The sequence below is a fragment of the Loxodonta africana genome, chromosome 15, assembly GCF_030014295.1.
Source record: "Loxodonta africana isolate mLoxAfr1 chromosome 15, mLoxAfr1.hap2, whole genome shotgun sequence".
Classification (NCBI taxonomy): domain Eukaryota; kingdom Metazoa; phylum Chordata; class Mammalia; order Proboscidea; family Elephantidae; genus Loxodonta; species Loxodonta africana.
In genome coordinates this window covers 23,572,196-23,598,375 of record NC_087356.1, presented here as the reverse complement: position 1 = coordinate 23,598,375, position 26,180 = coordinate 23,572,196, and the positions used below count along the sequence as shown (strand labels likewise).

Below are 26,180 nucleotides of genomic sequence, written 5' to 3'. Positions count from 1 at the left end.
GCACAATTCTACTCTGATACACGTGGGGCCACCATGAGTTGGAATCGACTCCACGGCAACTGGCTTACGGGTATTAAGCTTCAAACAAATGTAAAACATGAGAAAGTGTTTATGGCGCATTGTTGCATGAAAAACTTAAGAGCGTGTGTAGATCGTGACGGCCACTATGAAATACATTCATCTGCATAAGGGCTCAAAAGTAAGTTTTACAAACTAAATTGTGCTAGAAACAAAAAGGGTAAATTAAAGGGAGACAGTGGATGCAGTTAGTGGAAAAAGTTAACTGTGAAGCTGTAAAGAGGGATGGGGGCATTGGAGGTGGGGAAGAAACACGTGTGGTTGAAGGAAGTTCTCAAGGTTGCATGTTTGTGTGTGTGTGTTTTCAAGTTCAGAGATGTTTAAGTAGGTAAAGTAGGTATCCATGACTGCAGAAGGAACCCAGGAAATGTAAGGGCTGACAATCTGAGAGTAAGCTGAGGGGGGCTGGCACGGAGAGGCAGGAAGGTTGGATTCCGAGCAAAGAGGGAGGGGTTAGTTAGTGTTGGCCAAGAAAATGAATTGCTAGATGACAAGATTCTGCTCGGGGCTTCACAGATGTCATATTTCATTTAATCCTGTCAACAGCTGATGATTTCGATGTTATTATCTTTGTGTCATGAAGGAAGAATCTGAGACTCAGGGAGGTCAAGTCACTTGCTTAAAAATCTGTGTGTCTGTAAGCCCCAGAGCTAAGTGCAGCTTGCGACTGTCTATGTTCTGCCCATCATGTAGTCCTGTAAGTGGGAAGGTGGAGAATTGAGGACGTTTTGAAAAGTTAAATTTAAACCCCTCAATCCCTTTTTGCAATGGTTTCCCACTACTAGAATTCCAAGGAGTTAGGTTTTCTGGAGTAAGTCCATCACATAGCATTTAACATAACAAAGTACTTAGTTTTGATATTCCTTTATTCTATTGCCCAGAAATTGGTTTGCGTGTGAACAGTTTGTAATCTATCTAAATGTTTTAAGCATTTAAATGCCGTTATACCCATCATGTTTAGGTAAGCGGATTATGAGCCTTCTTCCTTTGATTTATGTACGGGTTGAAGATCCTTGAATTCCAAACACAGGGTGGCTGGTTTATTCACTGTAAAATTCCTTCTGTAAAAAGCAAGCAAACAGGGGAGAATCACTTGAATAAAAGGGTTGTAATTGCACTTAGTTTTCAAGAACGTTGGTGGGCTCCCACAGACACTCCCACCATTTGATGTGTCAGGACCTGGAAGGACCTTGTCATTGGCCACCAGGCTCTCTGCCAGCAGATGTGTGCCTGTAGGCCTGCGTTCTTCTAAGTGTGGGAAGTCAGAGAAGTCAGTGCAGAATTCTGGGATATCGGATGCTTAGAGTACCTCTTGATTATGGCTTTACGCATGTTTGGGGTCAAAGGTAAAGATCATCCACTAGGAGAAAGCCTAAGGGTCCGTTCAGGCCATCTGAGTCTAAGTCATTCTGAGTCTCCTAGAAGGAAGAGAGTCGGAAAATATTCTTGCACGCAGAACTCAGAACAGGCCATTCCCGTGCAGCTCCGTCGAGAACTTAAACCTGTCTGTGTCCGCTTCTCCCCAAGTCCCTGCCAAAGTAACCCTGTTTACCACAGACACATCCCTCATTCTCCATCCCCCTATCCCCCACCCCTTACCTCCCACCACCTACCACCCCCTGCTTTGAAATAAAAGGGATGGAGAGGGAGCTGAACTCATGCTAAAACCTGCTAGGACTTCGTGAAAGGGCTTTGCCAGTTCTGGAAAGGACAGGTGGGACCAGCTCTAAGACTGAGCTGTGCTGAGTTTGGGGATGAGAGGAAAATGGTCAAATAAGCCAATTCTCTGCCCACCAGAATCTTGCATGGCTTCAGTGGCCAGTGGAGGTAATGGCATTGACCAATGTTCTGGTCATCTACTGCTGCAAAATGAGCCACTCCAAGACTTATGATTCATAAGAACTTTTTTTTTTTTTTAATCTCCTATGGTTCTGTGGATTGACTGGGCTCAGTTTGGCAGTTCTTGGGGTTTTCCACATGGTTGCAGGACATTTGTCAGTGGGGGCAGCCATCATCCTAAGGCTCAACTGGGCGGGACATCCAAGATGGACCACTGACATGGCTAGAAGTAGTTGCTGGCTGTTGACTGCGAGCTCCACTGGGATTGTAAATCTTACAGTTAAATATTATTCCCCATGTGGCTTGGGCTGGGTTCCCAAAGGGAGTGTTCCAAGGACAAGTATCCCAAGGGATCCACACAGAAGCTGCAAGCCTGGACTCAGAAATCCAGAATGTTACTTCTCCTACATTCTATTGGTCAAAGGAATTCACTGAGGTCAGCTTAGATTCAAAGGGAAGGGATTAGATTCCACTTCTTGATGCAAGGAGCAGCAGGCTGTAAAGTGAAGGACGGAACTGATGGAGGCCATGTCTGACTATCTACACATCCTGAATAGACCTCAGCAGAGAGTGACAGTAGTGGGCCTGGAGTGTACGCAATGGAATGAAACAAGCCAAAACCAAACCCACTGCCTTCGACTCATAGAGACCCTATGGGATAGAGTAGAAGGGCCCCATAGTGTTTCCAAGGAGAGCTTGGCGGATTCGAACTGCCAACCTCTTGGTTAACAGCTGTAGCACTTAACCACTACGCCACCAGGGTTTCTGGAATGAAGCAAATGGCTATTAAATACTCACTATGCATCAACAGGAAACCCTGGTGGTGTAGTGGGTAAGTGCTATGGCTGCTAACCAAGAGGTCAGCAGTTTGAATCCACCAGGTGCTCCTTGGAAACTCTATGGGGCAGTTCTACTCTGTCCTATAGGGTCACTATGAGTTGGAATCGACTTGACAGCACTGGGTTTTTTTTTTTTTTTAATGCATCAACACCTTTGCATACATTATTATATTTAACCTTTATAACAATCCCATGAAGCAGTGTGGCAGATTGAATTTTTGGCCTCAGTTCTTCACAGCAACCTGAATCCATGCCCTTTGCCATGCAACTTTTCAATGCCTCTTGCATGGGGAATGCACAAGGGGGTTATTTCCCTGAACCTGGACACTTGGCTTGGCCATAGGATTTGCTTTGCCTCATGGCCTATTAGTAGATGTGATGCGACGGGGATTTGAAATGTGCTCGTATTTTTGAGCATGCTTTCCATCACTTCTGTCCTTGCCGTGACAGGCTCCTCCTAGGTAGTTGCTACCTCTTCTACCTGGAGCCCAGAATGAGACATGTGGAGTAGACCAGAGACTCATAGCTTGAGGCAGAGATGTTCAGCTGAGCCCAGCCTGGGTCAGCTAATCCCCAGCTAGCTGATGAGTGAAAAACAAATGCTTATTTTTGAATGCTACTGAGGCGCTGAGTTTTTTGTAATAGTTAACTAACATAGTAATCCACTGCCGTTGAGTCGATTCCGACTCATAGCGACCCTAGAGGACAGAGTAGAACTGCCCCATACACTAACATAGTAGGCATTATTAAAAAAAAAAAAAAAAAAAGCCCGTTGCTGTTGACTCATAGCGACCCTGTAGAACAGAGTAGACCTGCTCCATTGAGTTTCCAAGGAGCACCTGGTGGATTCGAACTGCTGACCTTTTGGTTAACAGCCCTAGCACTTAACCACTACACCACCAGGGTTTCCGTAGGCATTATTAGCCCCATTTTTTCCCCTGAGGCCCCACCTGATCAGTTAATTAGCTAGGCTCACAAAACCAAGGAGTGGGACCCATTTTTGAGTCCAGCTGTGCTTAATCTACCCCCCGTTGCCAGTTACCCAAGTCCTACACAGATGGGTTGAGGTGGGCGTGGCCAAGCTTCTATACTGCCCTGAGTGGACAGCACAGGATAAGGGGTTAGAAAAGACAAGCTTTTAGGAACCCAAGTGAGAAGGCTCCTCTCTGTATTTCTTTCCTAGCAAGTCCTTAGAGATTGAGGAGAGTTTTGATCTTGGGGTATGTGTGGGTTGAGGGTGGGGTTGCTGTATTGAGTTTGCTTTCACTGTCTTCTGAGCAGTTTCCACTGAAGAAAAGAACGACCAAGAAGGGAGGGCCCATCTGCAGAGCTCAAGCATGAAAGACGGCATTATTGACTTGACCGGCTTGCGTGGTTAGACGAAGAACTCAAAAGGCCCAGGGAGGGTGTAATTGGTCCTATTGAGATTATTAATGCTATTCGTGTGTGTGTGTATGTGTGTGTGTGCATGGGTACATGAGGAGTATTGGGACTCTCTACCCTGAAGCTGTGACGTTTGATGCTCTTCACAATGAGAACATACAGAGGACTTAGCATTCAGCTAAGGCTTAGCTTTTGATATTGGCACATATTAAAGCTCTCTTCCCTAACCCATGCTTGCTCTCTCAATGGATGATATATTTGGATAAACCTGTGAGTGAAAACGCGCTGGACTCAAAGAGAGAAAAACCTGAGGCCCAGTCCTGGTCCTCCAGCCTTTCCTAGCTACATTGGTTCTGAGTGAATTCCTTAGTCTTCCCTACCTACCTCATGAGGGGCAAATGAGGGACTAGATGAAGAAACACACACTTCATCAAACAGCTGGAGAATGTGTACATTCATATATTTCTGGAATGTGAATTTTTTACATATATCAAGAGCTTAGAAAGTTTTTTCTTTTTTTTTTTTTTGCCTGAATATTTGAAAAAATCCATGTGGGTGTCTGCTCTGTCATTACCTGGCAGCAGTTTTCCCAGGCCAATGCCAACGTGACCACTGTGCCCTGAAGCCATGGTAGGCTTTGTAGACAGAGATATCAGCAGCTCAAAAATCCTCCCTCTCATCCCTGAGCTCCAGAATCACCACAGCCCCATCACAGGTGCTGGTCCTGGCTGCCACTTGCCCCTTGACAAGTCCCTTGTGGGGTCTGATATTAATTCTGCTACCTGTCCAGTCCCTACTCCAAGGCGACATTTTAACCCTATATATTAACTCTCCTCTCTTCCATATTCTCTTCGGATTTAACAAATAATACAAAAAAAGAGTAAAAAACTTTACTAGCAATAGAAAAAAATGTAAGAATATCATTGAAAGACCAGAAACTGAAGAGGTTTTGTCACATACACTGTGCTAAAGGACTGGTTTGAGGGAAGTAGCAACCAGCTCATGATTTAGGCAGGGAAAGAGAGCCTTGCCTGAGCAGTACATTAGCGGGACGTAGAGCAAAGCCCCTAGTGGGCTGGAAGTGAAGGTGGTCCAAGGCAGTCAAATCTCTAACCTGTACATGACTTCACGAGGTGGGTCTACGCCAGCCTGAGGGCAGCTGTCTGAAGCAACAACCTGTTTTCATTTTTCTTAGATGGCTTGCAAGACATTTCAACAAAAGAACGGTAATGAGAGCAGCCAGGGAAGGGCCCAGTCAGTGCCCAAGCTAACTTCAGCACCACCACCACCAACCTGGCAAAGAAAACATTTGATGCAGCAGCAGGATTCCAGCACTGAGGCTGCCTCTGGCCAGACCTCTATCCCGACATGAGTATTGCCGTGTTCAGAACGGCAGAGGATGGAGTTGAGGGTGGTTGGCCTGGGTCAAAGCTTGACTAGAAATGGCTTCAGGATGTTCTAGAGTGGTAGTCTTAGAGTGTGATGTACTTTCACACTTGTTCCAACAGAGTAAAGCAATCTCAGAAAAACAGGGGTGTCAATTGCCTCAGTGGTCCCTGTAGTGGGTTGAAGAGTGTCGCCCAAAATACTTGTCCACCCAGAACCTGTGAAGGTGACCTTATTTAGAAACAGGGTGTTTGCAGATGTAATCAAGTTAAGATGAGGTCACAGTGGATTAGAGCGATCGTATAAGAAAAGGAGAGGACACAGAGACATACCCAGGAAGGAAGGCCATGTGAAGACAGAGGCAGAGACTGGAGCAATGCAGGTACATGCCAAGGACGGCCAAGGATTGCTGAGAGCCCCCAGAAACTAGGAAGAGGCAAGGGAAGATAACTCTACTGACACCTTGATTTTAGACATCTGGCCCCCAGAACTGAGAGATAATAAATTTCTGTTATTTTAAGATAGCCAGTATATGGTAATTTGTTATAGAAGCCCTAGAAAACTAATATGATCCCCTAACTAGAGAATTCTATCAGTTGGAAGACCCAGCTAGCTCCAGGCAGTAAAACATAAAAGGAAAATCTTCACACAGTTGGGACATCACAACCACACTAAGGCTCTGATTTGGGGTTTCCTCTTCACTGCTCACAGGTAACACATATCAAGCAAAGCAAAAATTTTAAGAAAATTACAGGGGAGGTTCCAGTTGTCAAAACTAAACGGGAAGGGGGTTAGGGGACGCACTGAAGCCACTTGGTGGGAGTGGCCCAGTGATGCTCTACTACACATTGTCCACTGTCGCCTAGTCATAGGCTACCAAGACTTGTCCTGTGTCCCACACGACTGGAGTCTAGATCACGACTTGCTTTGAACATAAGGAAACGTTCTTTGTATCTTTTTAATAGACACCAAATTTTTCACAAGTACATGTAAATTGAGGTAAGACTGTACTTTGTTTTGTTTAGAACTCTATCAGGAGTTATTTGTCACTTCAGAAAAATAATGTCACCATTGCAACACAGCTTCTGGCTTTTGAGTTACTAACGGCAGATATGGGTCTATCTGTATGGGTCTGAATTTCATGGTGATTCTATGTCCAGACGCAAACATCTAAGCACTGAAGTTTCTCCTATTTTATTTTAGTCAATTTGATCTGTCAAAGACTGAGAAGTATGTTAAGTTCTCTCACTTTTGTAGTTTTGCTAGATTCTTTTTGCATTTCCAAAAGTTTTTTTTTTAAATTTTTGATTTTATATACTTTGAATGAATGTAATCTGGGGGTGGCACGTACAGTTCATGACCATTAGGTCTTAAATACAGATTGCATATTTTATCATCACATGACTTCCTATGATTTTATTAACTGATTTTTCCCATAAATTTTACTTTTTGGCCATTACTATTACCACCTCTGATTTTATTATTTACTTAAGTTGTACCTATAAATCCTTGCCAATTTATTTTTTCATATATTGATGTATCTTTGTTTTAGCTTTATGTTTTCTAATGCTTGGATTTTTTTCTTAAACAAAATCTAAGTCTATCTTTTAGTAAAATGGTTTAATCTTGTCATTTATTTATTCTGAAATAATTTTAGATTTAAGAAGAATTGTAAAGATAGTACAGAAAGTTCCCGTATTCCTTCCCCCAGCTCCCCCAATATGAACGAACATATTACATAACCATGGTACAATGATCAAAACTAAGAAATTAACATTTTTTACAGTATTATTAACTAGCCTACAGACTTTATTTGGATTTCACCAGATTTTTTATTAATGTCCTCTTTCTACTCCAGGATCCAATCCAGGATACCACATCGCATTTAGTCATCATGTCTCTTTAGCCTCCCCCAATCTGTGACAGTTTCTCCATATTTCCTTGTCTTTCATGACCTTGACACTTTCGAAGAGTACTGTTGGATATTTTGTAGAATGTCCCTCAGTTTGGGTTTCTCTGATGTTTTCTCTTGATTGGGTTGTGTTATCTATTCTTGGGAAGAGTATCAAAGACACCAAGTGCCCTTCTCAACCACCTCATATCAGAGGGTACATGATATCAACAGAACTTATTACTGATGGTGGTAAATGTTTTATTATTTAACAAAAAAATGACAAAAAATAAACTAAGTAATCAACTCAATAAACTAGAAGAATAATAACAAAATAGGCTTAAGGAGAGTAGTAGCAAGTAAAACTATAAAACCAATTGCCGTTGAGTGGGTTCTGACTCATAGAGACTCTATAAACAGAGTAAAACTGCTCACAGGGTTTCCAAGGCTGTACATCTTTACGGAAGCAAACTGTCACATCTTTCTCCCCAGGAGTGGCTGGTGGGTTCCAACTGCCACCCTTTTGGTTAGCAGCCTAGTACTTAACCAGTGTGGCTCCAGGGCTCCTTTAAATATTATAGAAAACATAAATTGATGAATTATACAACAGAAAAACAGAAGAAGTGTTAAACAGACCTTAGAGCTACCTCCTTGGTTTGGAGCAGAGCCTGATGTTAACGTGTACACACTTGGTTGCAGAAGACACCTGTGTGAAGTTGTGTAGCTTGGGCAGAGATCTGTTCCAGCAGTCAAGCCACAGCAGAGCAGAAGGTCCAGCCTAAGCCACATGCCTGACAGTAACAAGGTTCAGGAGCTCTGATCCCTTTGTGGGCAGCAAGAGCAAGCAAAGATACCTCTTTTGAGTATCCAGGTTTTAGTATCAGAGCCAAGCCTCTTGCTAGTAGCACAGCAGCAGCTGCCACTCCGAAAGTGCTGGCAGCTCCCAGGCTCAGCGAGGCATGTCCGGGTTCCCGCTCCGGGTGGAAGGAAGCGAGGGTAACCAGGAAGGTCCTTTAGACACGAGTTACCTCCTAGAATAGCACAGACATGTCAGGGCAAAGAGCCCTAGACAGACAAAGCCTGGAATCTGGCTAATCTTGGCAGGTGGGCTTGGAGCGTGGGACTTTGAGATATTTATTGCCAGGGAGCCGTTATTTGCACTCTTACTATAAAGCAGAACACTCCAGTTACGTAAGAGTAATTTATTAGAAAAACAAACAAAAACACCAGACCGGTTGCCGTCGAGTGAATTCTGACCCACGGTGACTCAATGTGTTTCAGAGTAAAACTGCTCCACGGGGTGTTCAACGCTGTGAGCTTTTAGAAGAAGATCATCAGGGCTTTTTTTCTGAGGCACCTCTGAGTGTATTCAAAGCACTAACCTTTCAGTCAGCAGTCAGTGCTAAACAACTGGAGTCACCCAGGGACTCCTGGGCACTAAAAGCTGGGGCCTATTTCTGACTAAGTTAAATATTTTACCTTACATTGTGAAACAGAACTTAATAATGCCAAAATATTGGAAAGAAGCATGTTCTTATATATCCAACATTTTATCCTCCCACCTTCCTTTAAAACAGTCATTCCAAATATAAATATTTTAAATTTAATCTTACTCATTTCTTTCTCCTTTTTTTCCAAGTTGAGGTAATTCCATACCATTTACAAATAAATCTCCCTATGTGTTTATGACAAACCGATTATTGGCATTCTCTTTAATGGTAGAAAAAACAGAGGTATAAGTCCAGGATACGTGCTGCAACCAATATTATTTTACATTGTTCTTAATATTCTAGCCAATACTGTAATTAGGGAAAAGGAAGGAAGGAAGGAAGGAAGGAAGGAAGGAAGGAAGGAAGGAAGGAAGGAAGGAAGGAAGGAAGGAAGGAAGGAAGGAAGGAAGGAAGGAAGGAAGGAAGGAAGGAAAGAAAAGAGGGAGTGAGGAAGGAAGAAGGGAAGGGAGGAAAAACTATACCGTAAAAAAGAAAGCAGCGTGATCCGATTTGGAGACATTGTTACCTTTTACTCAAAACCTCAAACAATTACAATAAATAATTAAATCTATCAGAACTAGTGAGTTTTGCAGTTTCAAAATAAAAATATTACAAAATGAGGATCTCTCGTATACATGAATAATAGTTAAAAATCATAACGGGCTACAGAGCCCATTTGTAACACTGACAAAGATGTCACTGAGATTTATGATGCGCAAACGTTGTGTATATTTCTTTAAAGCATTTCATTATAAGAATAGCTAACATTTGTTGAAACATTGGGCTAGTCTAATAGAATTTGAACCAAAGACATTCCTTAATCCCTCACCTGTGATCATAATTTAGATAGGAAGACATTTTTATTGGTGAATTAGCTTTCTTCCTTTGGCGATGCCTGTGTGTTTTACGGAGCCCTGGTGGTGCAGTGGTTAAGAGCTCAGCTGTTAACTAAAAGGTCGGCAGTTAGAATTCACCAGCTGCTCCTTGGACATCCTATGGGGCAGTTCTACTCTGTCCTATAGGGTCACTATGAGTCAGAATTGACTTGAGGACAACGGGTTTGTTTGCTTGTTTTGGTTTATGCGTTTTTTATACGAGGCGATGATATGCAGTTGCTACAGGTTGTGAAATAAGAGGCATAAGCAGGGCATATAAAAGGGGGATTTTTGTATCTGAAGTGCAATTCCAGTAACTGAGACATCCTCTCAGCTGGTCTCAGAGCACTCACTTGGTGGAAGGTTGCTGATTGTGTTTACTTTTATTCGAAGAGTTCTAAAACTTCTAAGGCCAAAGACAATTGAAATATACTAGTATTCTCTTTGGAAACTCTATGGGGCAGTTCTACTCTGTCCTATAGGGTCACTATGAGTCGGAATTGACTCGACGGCACTGGGTCCTGGGTAGTATTCACACAGAAACCAGAGTGGTAAGTCAGAGCCTTTAGGTTCTGTTTAGAGTCCTCCAAAATCCCCATCCCACTCAGAGCAAAGGCCAGGGTTCTTACAATGAGTGTTACGGGTTGAATTGTGTTCCCCAAAATATGTGTTGGAGTCCTGATCCCTATACTGGTGGATGCAATCCTATTTCGAAACAGGATTTTTGTTGTTATTTTAATGAGGCCATATCAGTGTAGGATATGTCCTAAATCTAATCACTTCTGAGTGATACATAGAATAGCAGAGACACAGGGATAAGCAAGCAGCCACACACGGAAGACCGACATCATCAGAAGACAACAGAGACAGACGAACCTACAAGCCCAGGAACTTCAAGTTCAAGTTGGAAGCTGAAATAGGCAAAGAAAGGACCTTCCTCTAAAGCCACACCTTGAACTTGGACTTTTAGCAGGGATGTCATGGAGGGGGGGGTGCAGGGTGTTTGGACTTGTCAGAGGTGGTGACACCAAAATGACGGTCTATAAAATTTTTGTGCAGTATTTCTGCAGAAATTTAGTGTTTTTTATAAAAATATCCCTGTAGTTCGGTGTAACAACAAAAACATTTTTCATAATCCCAGTTTATACGTATCCATACACCTACAAGGCTAAAACTACATGCTGATTTACTTTTTGAACCTTCCAATGTGCTTTGGGCAAAGCTGTTATTATTACCCAATTACGATGACGCTTCAAATCACGTGGTTTCGTCTGCACCACTACAGGCACAGCTGTTTGCGTTGCTGCCAGTGTTTTCATAGTTGCAGATTTTGTCAAATTTTCTGGTGTTTTAGCTACAATATTGTGGTAATGAACACGGGGGTGGGGGCAGGTGACATCATGAGTTAGTGAACTGGGTGACGACAACCCTAGTGATACCATGGACTTCTAGAGTCCTGAATAGTGAGAAAATAAATTTCTGTTCTTTAACACCACCCACTTGTGGTATTTCTGTTACAGCAGCACTAAGAAATGAAGACAGTGGGCTTCAAGTTCCAGCATTACCTGGAATTCCTCTATACCTACATATACCTCTCCAACCTACGTCTTCTCACTCTCTCCCAAAGCTCAGCCTGCTCGGTTCACACTGGACCCCTTGGTGTTCTTTAACAGCCCAAGGCTGTGCTCACTTCAGGGACTTTGCTCTTACTGTTCCCATGTTCTCACTCTTTCCCCAGACAACCACCAACCATATTTCCTCACTTTCTTCAGGTCTTTGCAGAAATGCCACAGTATCTCAGAGGCCTTTCTTGGCTACTTAATATAAAATCACAACCCTTCTCCTCCATGCCAGCCTTTCACTGATGGCTCTTCCTCTTCTCTCACCTTATCTGTTCTCTCCTTACCAATAGTCATCATTGTTCTATTGCATATTTATTTTATTGTTTATCTCCGCTGGACTGTAAGCTTTACGAGGACGACCACTTTAACTACTCCTTTTATCTTATTCTGCTTTATCTCCAGTCTCTAGAACAATCTATCACATAAAAAAAAAAAAAAATTTTTTTCACATAGTAAGTGCAAATTAATACTCGTCAAATATATAAATGAACGAAGAGCATAAAAGTAGAGCTGTAAGTGGGACGTGCTGCTGAAGATGCTCATAGTGAAGGGATCCATTTACACTCATGGTTTCTGTCTTCCTATTTGATTCTCATGGATCAAGGCAATACTAGGGAACAGGTATGGTTAAACAGATCCAGACTACTGTGAACCTCTGGTTAAACCAGAAAACCAAACCCATTGCCGTTAAGGCGATTCTGACTCTGGGCAACAATATAAGGTTTGGCATGCTTTCTCTTATGCTTTAATTTGGTTGTGCTTGCTGATATTCTTGGTTGGTTATTTCTAACTTTTGGGTATTTGGGAAATGTGAAGCTGAGTTAATAGATACATGTATCTGTCTATATAAAATTCCTTGGAAAAACTGGCTTTAGGTTAAAATTTATTAGTGAAAGTTCTGAAAAGATCCAGTTGCTGAAGGTTTGGTGTAAACTAAGCGGTTACGTCAGAACTTCAACTGGGGGGCTTATCTCAAATATTTGAGTTAACTTTTCCCTGCAGGTCAGGCTGATATTATCTCCTCTCTGGGGCCTCTCTCCAATTCATGAACTCAGTAAAACTTCAGATGAGCCTGCAAGCCAGCTCTGCAACCTTCCTGCGTCTCCTGATGGGCTGAGCTGCATAGGTATGGCCTGGTATTTGGTACTCAAGGCCAAAAAAAATTGCAAATGGGAAATTGCACAGCAGGCTTCCAAACAGTGAGTTAGAGTCTTGAGGAGAGCAGGGCTTGGCACCAGCACAGCCCAGGAAGAGTGGCTTCTCTCTGCAGACATCTCAGCAGCCTGGTGGGGAATGAACTCATTTTTCCTTATGCCACAGGAGACATGAGTCTGAACAGACTGAATGGAACCACCGGCCTCAAAAATCCAGCAAGAACTGAGAAGCTTCTGCCTCGTGCCTTGTACACACAAAGACAATTTTTTTTTCCATCCGTACATGTGTATCCTCTTACTGTCTTCACAATATTATCTTACATTCCTATTGTGCTTTTAAGTTTTAGAAATTGTAATTAAATATTAAGTGCAAAAGGGAGTCCTTGAGTGGTGCACACAGTTAATGCACTCAACTGCTAACCAAAAGTTTGGACATTTGAGTCCATTTGAGTCCACTTAGAGGCATCTGAGGAAAGGCCTGGAGATCTACTTCTGAAGATTCACCCATTGAAAACCCGAGGGAGCACAGTTCTACTGTGACACACGTGGTCACCAAGAGTTGGAGTTGGAGTTGACTTGATGAAGGCAACAGGTTTGGTTTTTAAGTGCAAACGACTATATGTAAATATATGTAAATTGTAAGAGATAATGATACAACACACACCCAGGAATGTATCTCCCCACCCCTTCCTATCTAGTCCAGAAAGAGAACATTACCACTATCCTGAAAATCTTCCTCTGTGAACCCTTCTCTCCTTCTCTGGGGTATGTATAATGCCAATTTTTTCTGTTATCATTTCCTTGCTTTTGTTCGTAGTTTTACCACGTGTATATATTTCTAAAATAGAAGTGTTGTTTGAATGAGCATGTTTGTACATTTTATATAAATACTGTATGTTTTTCTTCTGCAATTTGCTCTCCAGGCTAAACATTATTTTCCGGAAAGTCATCCTTGTTGTTGTGTGAAGCTGTGATTATTTGTTTTTATTGGTGTTCAGTGTTCTATCAAACAGAAGTATCATGGTTTATTTATCTATTCTACTGTCGGCAAACATCTGGATTACTTCCAGTTTTTTCCTGTTCCAAACACTGACCCTACCAACATTCTTGTATAGCTTCCAGATGCCCTGGGAGTACCTACTCTGCTATGGCCTCATTAACATAACAAAGAAAACCCTATTTCTAAACAGCATCACATCGAGTAACTCCCCCTCCCAAAAACAACAACAACGACGACACAACAGTTGTCAATGAATCCATTCCAACTCGTGGAGACTCCATGTGTGCAGAGTACAACTGCTTCCTAGGGTTTTCAATGGCTGTAACCTTTCTGAAGCAGATTGCCAGGCCTCTCTTCTGAGAAGCCTCCAAGTGGGTTTGAACCACCAATCTTTGACTAGTAGTCAAGCTCTTTGCGCCACCCAGGGGCTTGTTCCACAGGTACAAGGGCCAGGAACTCAACACATACTTTGGGGGGACACAATTCAATCTATAGCAATAACTTATTTGTTTGTTTATCATTTGTTTATATTTATCATTTATTTCTGCCTCCTCCAACAAAAATGCTAGCTACACGAGGGCAGGAGTCTTTGCAGGTTTTCTTTGCTGACGGATTTCAAATGTGTGGAATAATGCCATACATGTAAGCAGGTGCTCAGGAGATACTGTTGAATAAATGAAATAATGTTTTCACATGGACATCACACTTTTGCTGCTATTACAAATGGTCTTTTAGACAAATGAATACTTTTACATGCTTGCTGCTGAGGTATGAACATACAATTCTTATTTGATATTTATTTTTATGCCTTTCTAAAATTCTGACTCTCCTAATTTACCTATAGACTCATTTGTGCTTTTACAAAGGAAATCATGTCCTCTGGGCATAATGATGCCATTTTCCTATTTTCTTTATAATCTTTGTATTTATTATTTCTTTTTCTTGCCTTGCCAACTTTCAGTTCAAGGTTGCCGCCAACTGGTGATGACAGGCATCTTGTCTTGTTTCTTGTCCTAACAGGGATGCTTGCATTGTTGTACATGGTGCTTAATGCAGGCTTTTTTTTAATGAAGTTTCCTTGAATTACCCAAAAACCCAGTGCCGTTTGGGTTCCTTGAATTAATTTTATAAGAATCACTTGTTTATTGTGAATGGCTATCCAATTTTGTTATATAACTTTTTGGTACTATTGAGATAGATCAAAAGATTGTTGGCTTTTAATCTTCTAATATGGTGAAGTAGTACATTATTGATTTTCTAATAGCAAACCAACTTGCATTCCTAGAAAAATTCCAACAATTCTACTGTATTACCTTTTCTATACATTGATCAAGTGATTTACTATCATTTTTAAAATAATTTTTGTACTTGTATTTGTGACAGATGGACCTATATTTTTTCCTTCACAATCCTTGTCAGGTTTTGCAATCAAGTTAATAATATTCTTATAAAATAGATTGGAGAGTATGCTTTTCTCCTAAACACTTGAATACCAAAAACCAAAACCAAACCTGTTCCCGTTGAATCAATTCCGACTCATAGCAACCCTACAGGACCGAGTAGAACTGACCCATAGAGTTTGAAGGAGTGCCTCGTGGATTCGAACTGCCGACCTTTTGGCTAGCAACCGTAGCTCCTAACCACTCAAATCAGAATAATGCGTATCTCCCATATTTGCTACATGTTGCTGTCAAAACCACCTGTTTTCTACTCCAAAGTTTTTAAACTTCTGAATCAATTCCTTTACTAGTTATACAACTATTTAGGTTTTTTTCTTCTTGAGTGAGCTTTTTTTTTTTTTTAGAAATTCAATTTATCTAAGATTTCAAATTAATTGATATAAAATTGTTCACATTATTTTTTTATAAACATCTTAGTATCTGCAGCGTCTGTAGCTTAGTCTCCTTTTTTATTACCAGCGTTGTTTATTTTGTGACTTATGTCTTTTGATTCGGGGTCAATCCTGCCCTACGTTTGTCAATTTTGTGCCTTTTTAAAGAAAAACTTTGACTCTATTGAGACTTGCTGTTCTATATTTGTTTTTATGTTACTAATTTCTGATATTGTCTATATTATTTCTTTCCTTTTACTTATTTTAGATATATTACACTTTTCCCTAATTTTTAAGATTGAATGCTTAACTCAAATTTTCAGTTCTTCTTTTATAAGATGAACATTTGAGGCTATGAACTTTGCACTAAATACTGCCATAGCTGTTACTCACAAGCTTTTGATATGTGGTGTGTTCATAATTACACAGTTCTAAATTCTTTCTAATTTTCATCATGAATTTTTCTTTATCTCATGAATTATTTCAAAGCATGCTGCCTAAACCAAAAAAATGGAATTGTTTAGTTTTATTTGGAGGAGAATATTTATTCTACTTCAGTTAAATCGAGGTCAGAAAATGTGTGTGTGTGTGTGTGTGTGTGTGTGTGTTTAATGCCAATTCTTTGAAAGTTGTGATTTGGTTTATGGGTCATTTCCTGAATAGTGCAAATGGTTAAGACTTGGCTGCTAACCAAAAAGTTGGTGGTTTGAGTTCCCCCAGTGGCACTTTGAAAGAAAGGCCTGGAGATCTACTTCTGAAAAATCAGCCATTGAAAACCATGTGGATCGCAGTTCTGTTCTGATATATGTGGGGTCACCTTAAGTTGGAATTGACTCAAAGGTAACTGGTTTGAGTTTTTGTTGTTTATGTGATCAATATTTGTAAATGTTTTATACATGTTTAAGAAGAATATGTATTTGGCAGTGTTCTATATATGTTCATTAAAATAAGCTTATTAATTTATTAGAAAAATATTTTATATTCTTAAGTGTTTCATCTATAAGCTCTTAAAAGGTATGTGTTAAAATCTTCAACTAGGTTGGTGGATTTGTTAATCCTTTGTAATTCTTATAGTTTTTTCTTTGTGAGTTTTTTTTTTTTTTACTTTCTTATTAAACAATTAATACACATACTGTTTTGTGACATTGGTTGCCAAGCCAGCGACGCGTCAGCACTCTTCCCTACTTTACCTTGGGTTCCCCATTTCCATTCATCCAGCTTTCCTGTCCCCTCCTGCCTTCTCATCTTTGCCCCTGTGCTGGTATGCCTGTTCAGTCTTATATACTTGATTGAACTATGTGTGTTATTGTTTGTTTTATGGTTCTGTCTAATCTTTGGTGAAGGGTGAACCTTAGGAGTGACTTCATTACTGAGTGTCTGGGGGGTCATACTCTTGAGGTTTCTCCAGTGTCTGTCATGCTAGTAAGTCTGGTCTTTTTTTTTTTTGAGTTGGAATTTTGTCCTACATTTTTCTCCAGTTCTGTCAGGGGCCCTCTATTGTGATCCCTATCAGAGCAGTAGGCGATGGTAGCTGGCCACCATCTACTTGTGCTGGACTCAGTCTGGTGGAGGCGGTGGTGCTTGCGGTCCATTAGTCCTCTGGACTAATCTTTCCCTTGTGTCTTTATTCTCCCTTTCTCCAGATGGGGTGACACCAGTGGAATATCTTAGATGGCCTCTCAGAAACTTTTAAGACCCCAGACGCTGCTCACCAAAGTAGAACGTGAAACATTTTCTTTATAATCTATGTTATGCCAATTGAGCTAGATGTCCCCTGAGGCCGTGGTCCCCAGCCCTCAGCCCAGGAACCCGATGCCTCAGGGATTTTGGATGTGTCTGTGAATCTTCTCTGACTTCGCCTTGTTCAAGTTGCGCTGACTTCCCCAGGATTGTGTATTTTGATAGGTGTATATAATTGGGGTTTTTATTTCTTCATAGTGAATTTAGCTTTTTTATCCCGAAATAGTGACTGGTTAGATTCTCCTAAGAAACATGAGATTGGTCAGCTCCCCAAAGCCAGTTACATGACATTGTATCCAGGTTGTGAGTCACAGTTTTATTTCTTCCTCACTCACGGTAGTGTGGTATCCAAGACTATGGTCTTAGATGGGTCTTCACAGGTTTCCATGCTTCACATCTTTAGGATATTCTGGAAGCTTTGCTACTCTGGCAATATACTTCATGTGAACAACAATGAAATCATATCAAGATAGAGAAAATTATAATGATTTCATTCCAATAATGACTGGTTTTTCTAGATACTGGGAATCGACGTCTTTAGTTTCATTTGCTAGGCTTATTTAGGGAGATCTCTTCTGAAGTCATGGGAATAGACTAGAATTCTTTTATAGCTCCTAGGATTTAAAAAATAATATATGGAGCATGGTAGGCCCTAACTTTTAAAAAATGAACTATAGTTTAATATTGTAATATACAACATTTGTGGTCACCTTCAACTCAGAAATCTCTTTCTCGTTCAGTGGAGGCCCCTGGGCTACATGTGTCCCATGTGACTTCACTGCCCTGGCCACTACTGAGTGGGGGCGGTGAACTCTTGAATCAAAGAGGGTCAAGGAACATTGGAATTGGGGTTCAGGAATACTAGGCGTGATGTCATGGGTCTTACTGTCAATACAATTCCTGGTTCCAGTTTTTTCTAAGACTCAGCTGTATTTCTCACCCTTAGGTTATTGTACATATGTCCTTGTATCTTTGCAATAAACTCCCCCTTTTGAGCTTAAGCTAAGCCAATTTTAGTGGGTTTCTGTCCTTGCTCATCTGAAACATAATTGTGCACACACTAAACGTACAGCAGTCTTCAGAGCAGCCTTGGAACCCTTCCCAGCACTGTGGTTTACAGTTTCTACCTGAAGGGTTTCTTTATAAGGGACAGGTCTCAAGTACAGGCAAAGAGTTGAATCAATCCATTTCAACAACATGCCACCAGCACATTGCACTTTTAATCCTGTGCATTCAAATAGAAATCGCAAGAAATTTCAGTATAAACTGAATTCAGTGTGAAATAGGTTTATTGAAATTTAAAGAAGGCAAACATGATCAGCAGAAAAATTTCAGAATGACATGATAGCTGTTAGAACCTATGTTTCTTCATGGCATGTACTAATGACTACATCCACAGTGACTTTTTTTTTTTTTTAGCTTGCCACTACTTTTCCACAGAGGGAAATATTCAGAATCCCGAATATATCAGTTTTGAAGCAAATTCCTAAGGAAAAGAGCAGGCTTTCCCCTGATTAAAAGAAAAGAAAAAGCCAATATCAATGTCTTTGCAAGGACTCTTTTCTTCCCATTTGTCACACACACACACGCACACACACATACACACACAAGCTATGGATCAGAAAGACCTTGTGGAATTAATCAATACAGTGATGTGGAAAGTTGTTTTTAAGCTTCCAGGTAGATGCTTTATTTTGTGTAAACTATTCTTTGAATGTCCAGAAATTAAGATATTGTCAGAGCTATTGAAGGTCAATAGATTTTATTGGCGTTATCCTTTCATCTAGCCATTTATGTATTCTTTGGAATACCATATGTCTCAAGTTTACTCCAGAGCTGCCCTTGTGAGGCAGTATTGGTAAAGTTTAAGAGCACAGATTCTAGAGCCACACCGTTTGGGATTAACCCAGGCAGGGATTGTGTGACTTGGGAAGATTACTTAATCCCTGAATGCCTCCGTTTTCGCATCTGTAAAGTGGAACTAACAATTGAATTTACCAACAAAGATTGTCATGAGGAGCAAATGAGTTCACATGCTAAGGCACATAGACTAGTGCCTGGCACAGACCAAGCTTTATGTAAGTATTAGCCTTCATTACCATCCCCCTGTGATTGGTGCCCTCTTTGGACACGCCCAAGAACAGTCTGACAATTCCAAGTGCACAGATTTGGAGTGTACGGTAGGGATGCTACTCACCTCGAATCTCCTCAGCCAGGTATGTTGGAATCTTTCTGCACATGTTAGTGATGGATTTTCCAAACTTGTTCAGATCATCGACTTGGTTAGGGTTAACTGAGTACACCAGGCTCTTGGGAGGAGGTCCTCCTGGTCCTTTTCCTTGAAGCTGAGTGTGGAAGAAGACAGGTGGAAAGGAAGATAGAGAATGAATGTCAAGCCCAGTGGTTTGTTGATTTGAGGGCTGGGTGCAAGGTCTTCAGTGGGCATGGGTTGACTGTAATCTCTCCATAATGGAGTTGAAAAGCCAATTGCAGTGCTGTATATATTAGAATGTCCAAGGCTAAAGTTATTTTGAAGTTTGGATCTCATTTGATCATTTGAGATTTCCTGGATTGGGCTACGTGCTAATCAGCTTCTGAGAATGCAGTCTATTCATTTTCATTAACTTGTCAATGAAAGGTACCCATTTATCAGCTGTAATAATATGAACTCAGGCAAATATTTTAAAGTACCATGGATTCTCCCTCCCCTCCCACCCTAACTAGGGTTGCCAGGTAAAACAGAGGATGCCCAGTTCAATCTGAATTTCAGATAAATAGCAAATATTTTTTTTACTCTAATTATGTTCCAAATATTGCATGGGGCATGCTTATAGTAAGCAATTAGACACTGTTTATCTGAAATTAAAGTGTAACTTGCACCCTGTATTGTCATTTGCTAAGTCTGGCAATCCTAATTCCAACCCCTGTGAAAAAAATAGCATGACCAGAGCTTTGCTTCTGTAAAGGTCAAAGCTATCAGCTGTCTTGCTCAGTGGCTGCAGAAGCAGGTGTGAACAGCAGCATATGAGTGTGATGGAAGCTACCTGCCTCAGGCAATTCGCTTCTCATTGGCCTTCTGCTATTCTTTTTATGTGCTGCACGCTACCACATTCGATAGTCAAGAGGGAGAGATTGCAACCTTTTTATTATTTACTGTTTTTATTTCATAAGCCCTCCCCTCACCAAAAATAAAAACTTTTTTTTTTAACCTTCTTTTCCTTGACCAGGGCATCGAGGACATGAATGGGGGGCACAGCCTCCTTGTTTATTTCATGTACAATGCAGAGCTTCTTGGCAAAGAGTCTGGTTGCAGCAAAGCCCTGTTGAAGAAGACAGTGGAGAGTGAGGTGTACGTTCTCCAAGGAGCTGTTCTCATCAGACATCAGCTCCATCCTCCAACCCAGCAGAGAGAAATGGAACCCTCAGAGTGCGACGAGCTAGAATGAGAGTCCTGGATCTGGTTGTGTTTTGTAATCAGACCTATTTTGTCAGGATGGACAACAAGATCTTTGAGGGCAGAGGCCCAGTGGCTGATTTGTCTTATCTCCCTGGTTCTAGCATTGTAAGAGTCACTCAGCCTATGTCTGTTTGGCTGAAATGAATCTTAAAAAAGGCTATCATGTAATCTCTTTTGATCCTCACAAAATCTCAAGCAGGCTGGTAAGACAAGAGTTAGTTTTTTTAATTGATCGGATGATAAAACTGAAAAGATAAAAAGTTGGCTTTTTAAAAGTACAATTTGTTACGAGTTGGGTCTCTTATCTTGAACCAATTTTTTGTTGTTGTTATTTTTGCTTCCTTACCAATTGATACTGCCCTTTGTATTTCCTTTAGACATTCTGAGTTACAGGTGAAATACCGATTTCTGTCTTTTCAGAAGGAAATTGCATACAGAATGAAATGAAATGGGCTATGCCTGGCTGCAGTAATATTGTGTAGGCTTTTCATTACTGAAGGTCTCTCCAGATAGGCCAAGGGATTTGGCCTTTGAGATAGTTGCCTTACAACAACAAACAACAACAATCTGTTGCTGTAGAGCCGATTTCGATTCATAGCGACCCTATAGTTGTTTAAAAAAAAACCTGTTGCCGTCAAGTCTATTTCGACTCATAGTGACCTTATAGGACAGAGTAGAACTGCCCCATGGGGTTTCCAAGGAGCACCTTGCAGATTCAAACCACCGACCTTTTGGTTAGCAGCCATAGCTTGTAACCGCTACGCCTCCAGGGTTTCCATAGTTGTCTTATATCCCCACAATTCCTTGGACGCACTGGATTCTAATAACTTCTTTGATTTGAGGTTTAACTGGTTGTGGGAAACTTACTAACAGCAGTTACATCTAAGGAGTGAAATAGGTGAGGGAATAGGACCTTTTTACCTATAACTATATACTTATGTGTAGTTAGAATTTATCTTACTTTGACTTTTCTGTGGTTAGCATGCAAAATTTTGTTTTTGGTTAAAAAAGAAACACACTATTTTTAAAGAATGGAAATTGCATGTTGGCTACCTACAGTTCCATAATCCCAGATGGAATTCCAGGAGTCCCATCCATTGTTGTTGTCCACGTTGGCCACGTTATGTTCATTGTTGACACTCACTGATTGCTGCCCACTTCCAACACTGTTGCCTTCGTCACTGATGTTGATATTCTGGGGTTTATAAGAAATTGAGAATGATTTAATATTACAGTTTTTTTGTAGATACATTTTGGTAGCAAACTTTAAGACATGAGACTTACATAATCAGCAAGGGCAGGAGCTAGGAAGACTCCAAGAAGTCCGGCAATGAGTATCTGCAGTCACAACAAAGTTGGCTTAGTGTTATATGGCAAAACGGTCTCTTCTTCCTTCTTTCTCTATCCGTGCTTATGAAAAGTATTTACTAATTTTATCTCTCTGTTGAGTGGTCTTTTTTTTTTTTTTCAGCTTTATTATTGTTTTTAAGCAGAGAAAGTTTTAATGATAAGGTAGAAAGATAAATCAATTAGAAATAATTATATTAACCTGCTGTATAGCTTTGGAGTTCCTGCGTGGTGCAAATGGTTAGTGACCTTGGCTATTAACTGACAGGTTGGAAGTTTGAGTCCACCCAGAGATGCCTTGGAAGGAAGGCCTGGTGTTCTACTTCTGAAAAATCAGCCATCAAAAACCCTACATGGAGCACAGTTCTACTTTGACACACACGGGATCATCATGAGTCAGAACCAACTAGACAATTGGGGTATGTAGCTTTGGAATTTTTTTTATGCAAGTCTTATGAAAAATTGAAGCAGCATCAGTATAGTGAAAAATAAATATGAAAATGAATAGTGTACATGATTAGAAGATGGTTAGAAGCTTTGAAAATCACATCTGAAAATGATTTATTTTCCTATTTGATCTGGGATGCTTTCTCTCCTTTGTCAACCTCTTAAAACCAAATCAAACCTGTTGCTGTTGAGTCAATTCTGACTCATAGCGACCCTATAGTCAAGCTCTTAGCAGAAATACAGTACTCATTTTTTGAAAGTAAAGGATTAGTAGGCTGGTTGGGTGCTTCTGAGAGGCTGAGAATGGGGTGTCTGGCTATCAGACATGCTTAGCAGAAGGGAAGTCAATAACAGTATCCCACAATACTTGGTCTAGTCATTTGTCCCTGGACACTTGACACTGGGTTTCAGAACACAGAGCTTTATGCAGAGTGGACATTCTGGGTACCTAGTATTGTTTCTGGAAACCCTGGTGGTGGAGTGATTAAGTGCTATGGCTGCTAATGAAAAGGTTGGCAGTTTGAATCCACCAGGCACTTCTTGGAAACTCTGTGGGGCAGTTCCACTCTGTCCTATAAGGTTGCTATGAGTCGGAACCGACTCGTCGGCAATGGGTTTGGCTTTTTTTTTTTTTTTTTGGTATTGTTTCCTTGGCTTGGGGCAAAATGGTTTGAGACTTGCACTGGCTATTCAAGGTAATTTTAAAATTTGTTTAATCTTTTCCCCATAATAGCTTAAGAGGGAGGTAAAAATTACAGTCTCCTAAGAAGTTAGAGGTGGAGGAAATCTTAAAGGTCTTCTAGTACAATTTAATCCTTTTACAGATGAGAAAACTGAGCTTCAAAGGTGGAGTGACTCTGCCAAGGCCATACCTCTAGTTTTTTTTTTTTTTTTTATCTTGCCACTATTAAAAACAACAACAACAACAATAAAATCTGTTGCTGTTAAGTGTATTTCAACTCATGGCGACCCCTTGTGTTCCAGGGTAGAAATGCTCCATAGGGTTTTCTTGGCTGTAATATTGATGGAATCAGATAGCCAGGTCTTTCTTCTGCAGCACTGCTGGATGGATTCCAATCACTGTTTCAGTTAGTAGCTGAATGCAAATAGTCTGTGCCACCCGGGGACCTATATTTATATAAAACCCGACGCAGTGCCGTCAAGTTGATTCTGACTCATAGCGACCCTATAGGACAGAGTAAGACTGCCCCATAGAGTTTCCGAGGAGTGCCTGTTGGATTCGAACTGCCGACCCTTTGGTTAGCAGCCATAGCACTTAACCTGTACATTACCAGGGTTTCCCCAGGGACCTAGGGGAGGGCTAATTTGTAGATAACTCATTTACACTTACAGCTCCGTTATGAATCAGAATCTGCTAGAATATGTTCTAGTGTTTAATACATGAAACATGAAATATCCTCATGGCCTGATTCTAGCCCTTTTGCACCCTATTACCAGAGACACATGATACTGTTGGTTACTTCGGCAGAGTTTTGTGGTCCACCTGTTACACTCTCAGCCTTCTATCTGGAACCCCAGGTGAGACGCTGTGCTAGCTTCATGCTTCAGGTACTTTCATGAATAAATGGCCATGGACAGGGGCCAAGGCAAACCTTTTTCACCTGGAGTTCTATTTCCCAGCAGAGAATGTGACAATATACGTCTCACTCACTTCTTTTGATAAGAAGCTTTTTACCTTGCTGGAACACACTCAGGAGTTTTGGTCAAAGGAGGAATTCAGGGAGGTGGGAAAGTATCAGGCACTTTCTGGGGCTTTGGGACTGCTTCTGTGTACTGAGACCTGAATTATGTGATTTGGAAAGTAATTGTATTAATGGCAGCAAATTCAGGGCCAGATTACTCAATAAGCAAGGTACACACGGGCCCAATTGTGCCCTCCCATCAATCTGCAGTGCACAGTTTCACCTGTCCTCCACAACATCAAAAATCAAAAAACCAAACCTGTTGCTGTCGTAGTGACCCTATAGGACAGAGTAGAACTGCCCCCATAGGGCAATCAAGGAGTGGCTGGTGCATTCGAACTGTGACCTTTTGGTTAGCAGCCAGCCTCTTAACCAGTGTGCCACCAGGGCCCCAGGTCAAAGATGTGGTGAAACCCATGTAAATTGCTCACCACAGATCAGCAAGTATATACAATTAAGCCCTTTGGTAAGCTTGCTCAATGCAAACCTGTGCATACCGTGCTTACTGGTTAATCTGCCCCTGGGCAGCATGGCCCAAGGCGCTTAGACAGCTGTCTACTCCAATATAGTTATCCCTCTCTATAGAGATGCTTGTAAATGCTGCGATTCCATGAAGAGAAAACAGGCAGTGTTATACACATTTTTGCGTTATAGTAATATTGCCCTAAGAAGCAGATCTCATATCTCAGATAACAGTCTTCAACTATATAGCAATAAATTCAAAAGGAATGATCTACTCACTGTGAACTTCATCTTGTCTCCAGCCAAGCAACGTAGCAGAGGAGAAGGGAGGCATGGACTCAGGACAGGGAGCCTCTCGTATTTGTACTTAACCGGCTTTACTTAAGCTAGGTGTGACAAGGTGGGGTCCCAGACTTATCCTTCTTTATCATATCTTGCCATGACACAGTATACCAAGAGCCTTCGGAATATCTCTCTGGTTAGCAAAGCACTTTGACTTGGAGTCTCTCTGACTCATCACCTGTTGAAGTTGAAGGTATCACAATATGCTTTATGATAACTTCTGGTCCAGTTGCAGCTGTGGGTGTGATATCTTACATCTTGATATTACACAGATTCTGAAAAAGCATAATCCTTTAAATCAAACAAGACCTAGATGAGAAACCATGCACACAGGGGTCCTTAAAGACAGCAACTCCTGTAAGAATGTGGGAAGAGGCCCCCCTTCTTTCTTCCTCCTGAGCCCATTATAATGGAGTTTGCTTAGACTGAACATGCTCTATTCCCCCCACCAAAAAACAAAACAAACAAATAAAAAACATTTGCCGTGGAGTCAATTCATGGCTACCCCACGTGCCCATGTATATCAGAGTAGAACTGTGCTCCATAGTGTTTTTAATGGCTGACTTTTTGGAAGTAGATTGCCAGGGCTTTCTTTTGCGGCACTCTGGGTGGACTTAAATTTTCAATATTTTGGTTAGCAGCCGAGCATGTTAAACATTTGTACCACCCATGGACTCTTTTACCTATTCCCACCAAATCTATCCCCTTACAATCCTGAGTTCTCTATGATGTTGTTGTTAGATGCCACCAAGTTGGTTCCTGCTCATAGCAACCCTACAGGACAGAGAAGAACTGCCCCATAGGGTTTCCAAGGAGTGGCTGGTGAATTAGAACTGCTGACTTTTTGGTTAGCAGCCGAGCTCTTAAGCGCTATGCCCCCAGGGCTCCCTCTCAATGACAGTACTATACTTTTATTAGAAACCTGAGGACTGTATTTAGGCCTTTTGTTTACCCCCACGTTCATTTAGTTACCAAATTACTAAACTTATTGTTTCCTCCCAGAAACGCCTATCAACTTCAGCCATGTCCATGGTTTCTCTCACCTGGACTTTTACAGCCATTGTGTAATTGATCTCTCGGGTCATCTAGTCTTGTACACTCTAGCACGTTTTCTCCTCTTTCCCTGGGGTTGTCTTTCTAAAGCACACATATAAAACTTTATCTTGTAGGCTGCTAGTGGAAGTTTCAGGATTAAAAACTTTCACTGGCAGCCTACAAGAAAAAAGTTCAAACTCATTAGAGTGGGCATCCAGGGTCCTTTATAATAAGGTCTTCAAGGCTCCGCAGGTAGTCT

The 26,180-nt window shown here is 41.1% G+C and overlaps 1 protein-coding gene across 1 annotated transcript; it reads right to left on the bottom strand.

Moving 5' to 3' along the window:
• Nucleotides 1-684: 684 nt before the first annotated feature.
• Nucleotides 685-24,835, bottom strand: GKN1 (gastrokine 1). The gene is made up of 7 exons (XM_023552525.2): nucleotides 24,824-24,835; nucleotides 21,870-21,923; nucleotides 21,643-21,780; nucleotides 20,338-20,448; nucleotides 19,326-19,473; nucleotides 8,271-8,447; nucleotides 685-773 (listed from the first exon to the last, which is right to left on the bottom strand). The coding sequence occupies exons 1-7, from the start codon at nucleotides 24,833-24,835 to the stop codon at nucleotides 685-687; spliced, it is 729 nt and encodes a 242-aa protein (XP_023408293.2).
• Nucleotides 24,836-26,180: the final 1,345 nt, after the last annotated feature.

Bases quoted from the DNA above. Each gene is read 5' to 3' on its own strand.
- GKN1 (XM_023552525.2), bottom strand. The intron at 21,781-21,869 runs GTAAGTCTCATG...TATAAACCCCAG, and splicing joins CTCCTGCCCTTGCTGATTAT to AATATCAACATCAGTGACGA. The intron at 20,449-21,642 runs GTAGGTAGCCAA...CTTCTTCAACAG, and splicing joins CCATCTGGGATTATGGAACT to GGCTTTGCTGCAACCAGACT.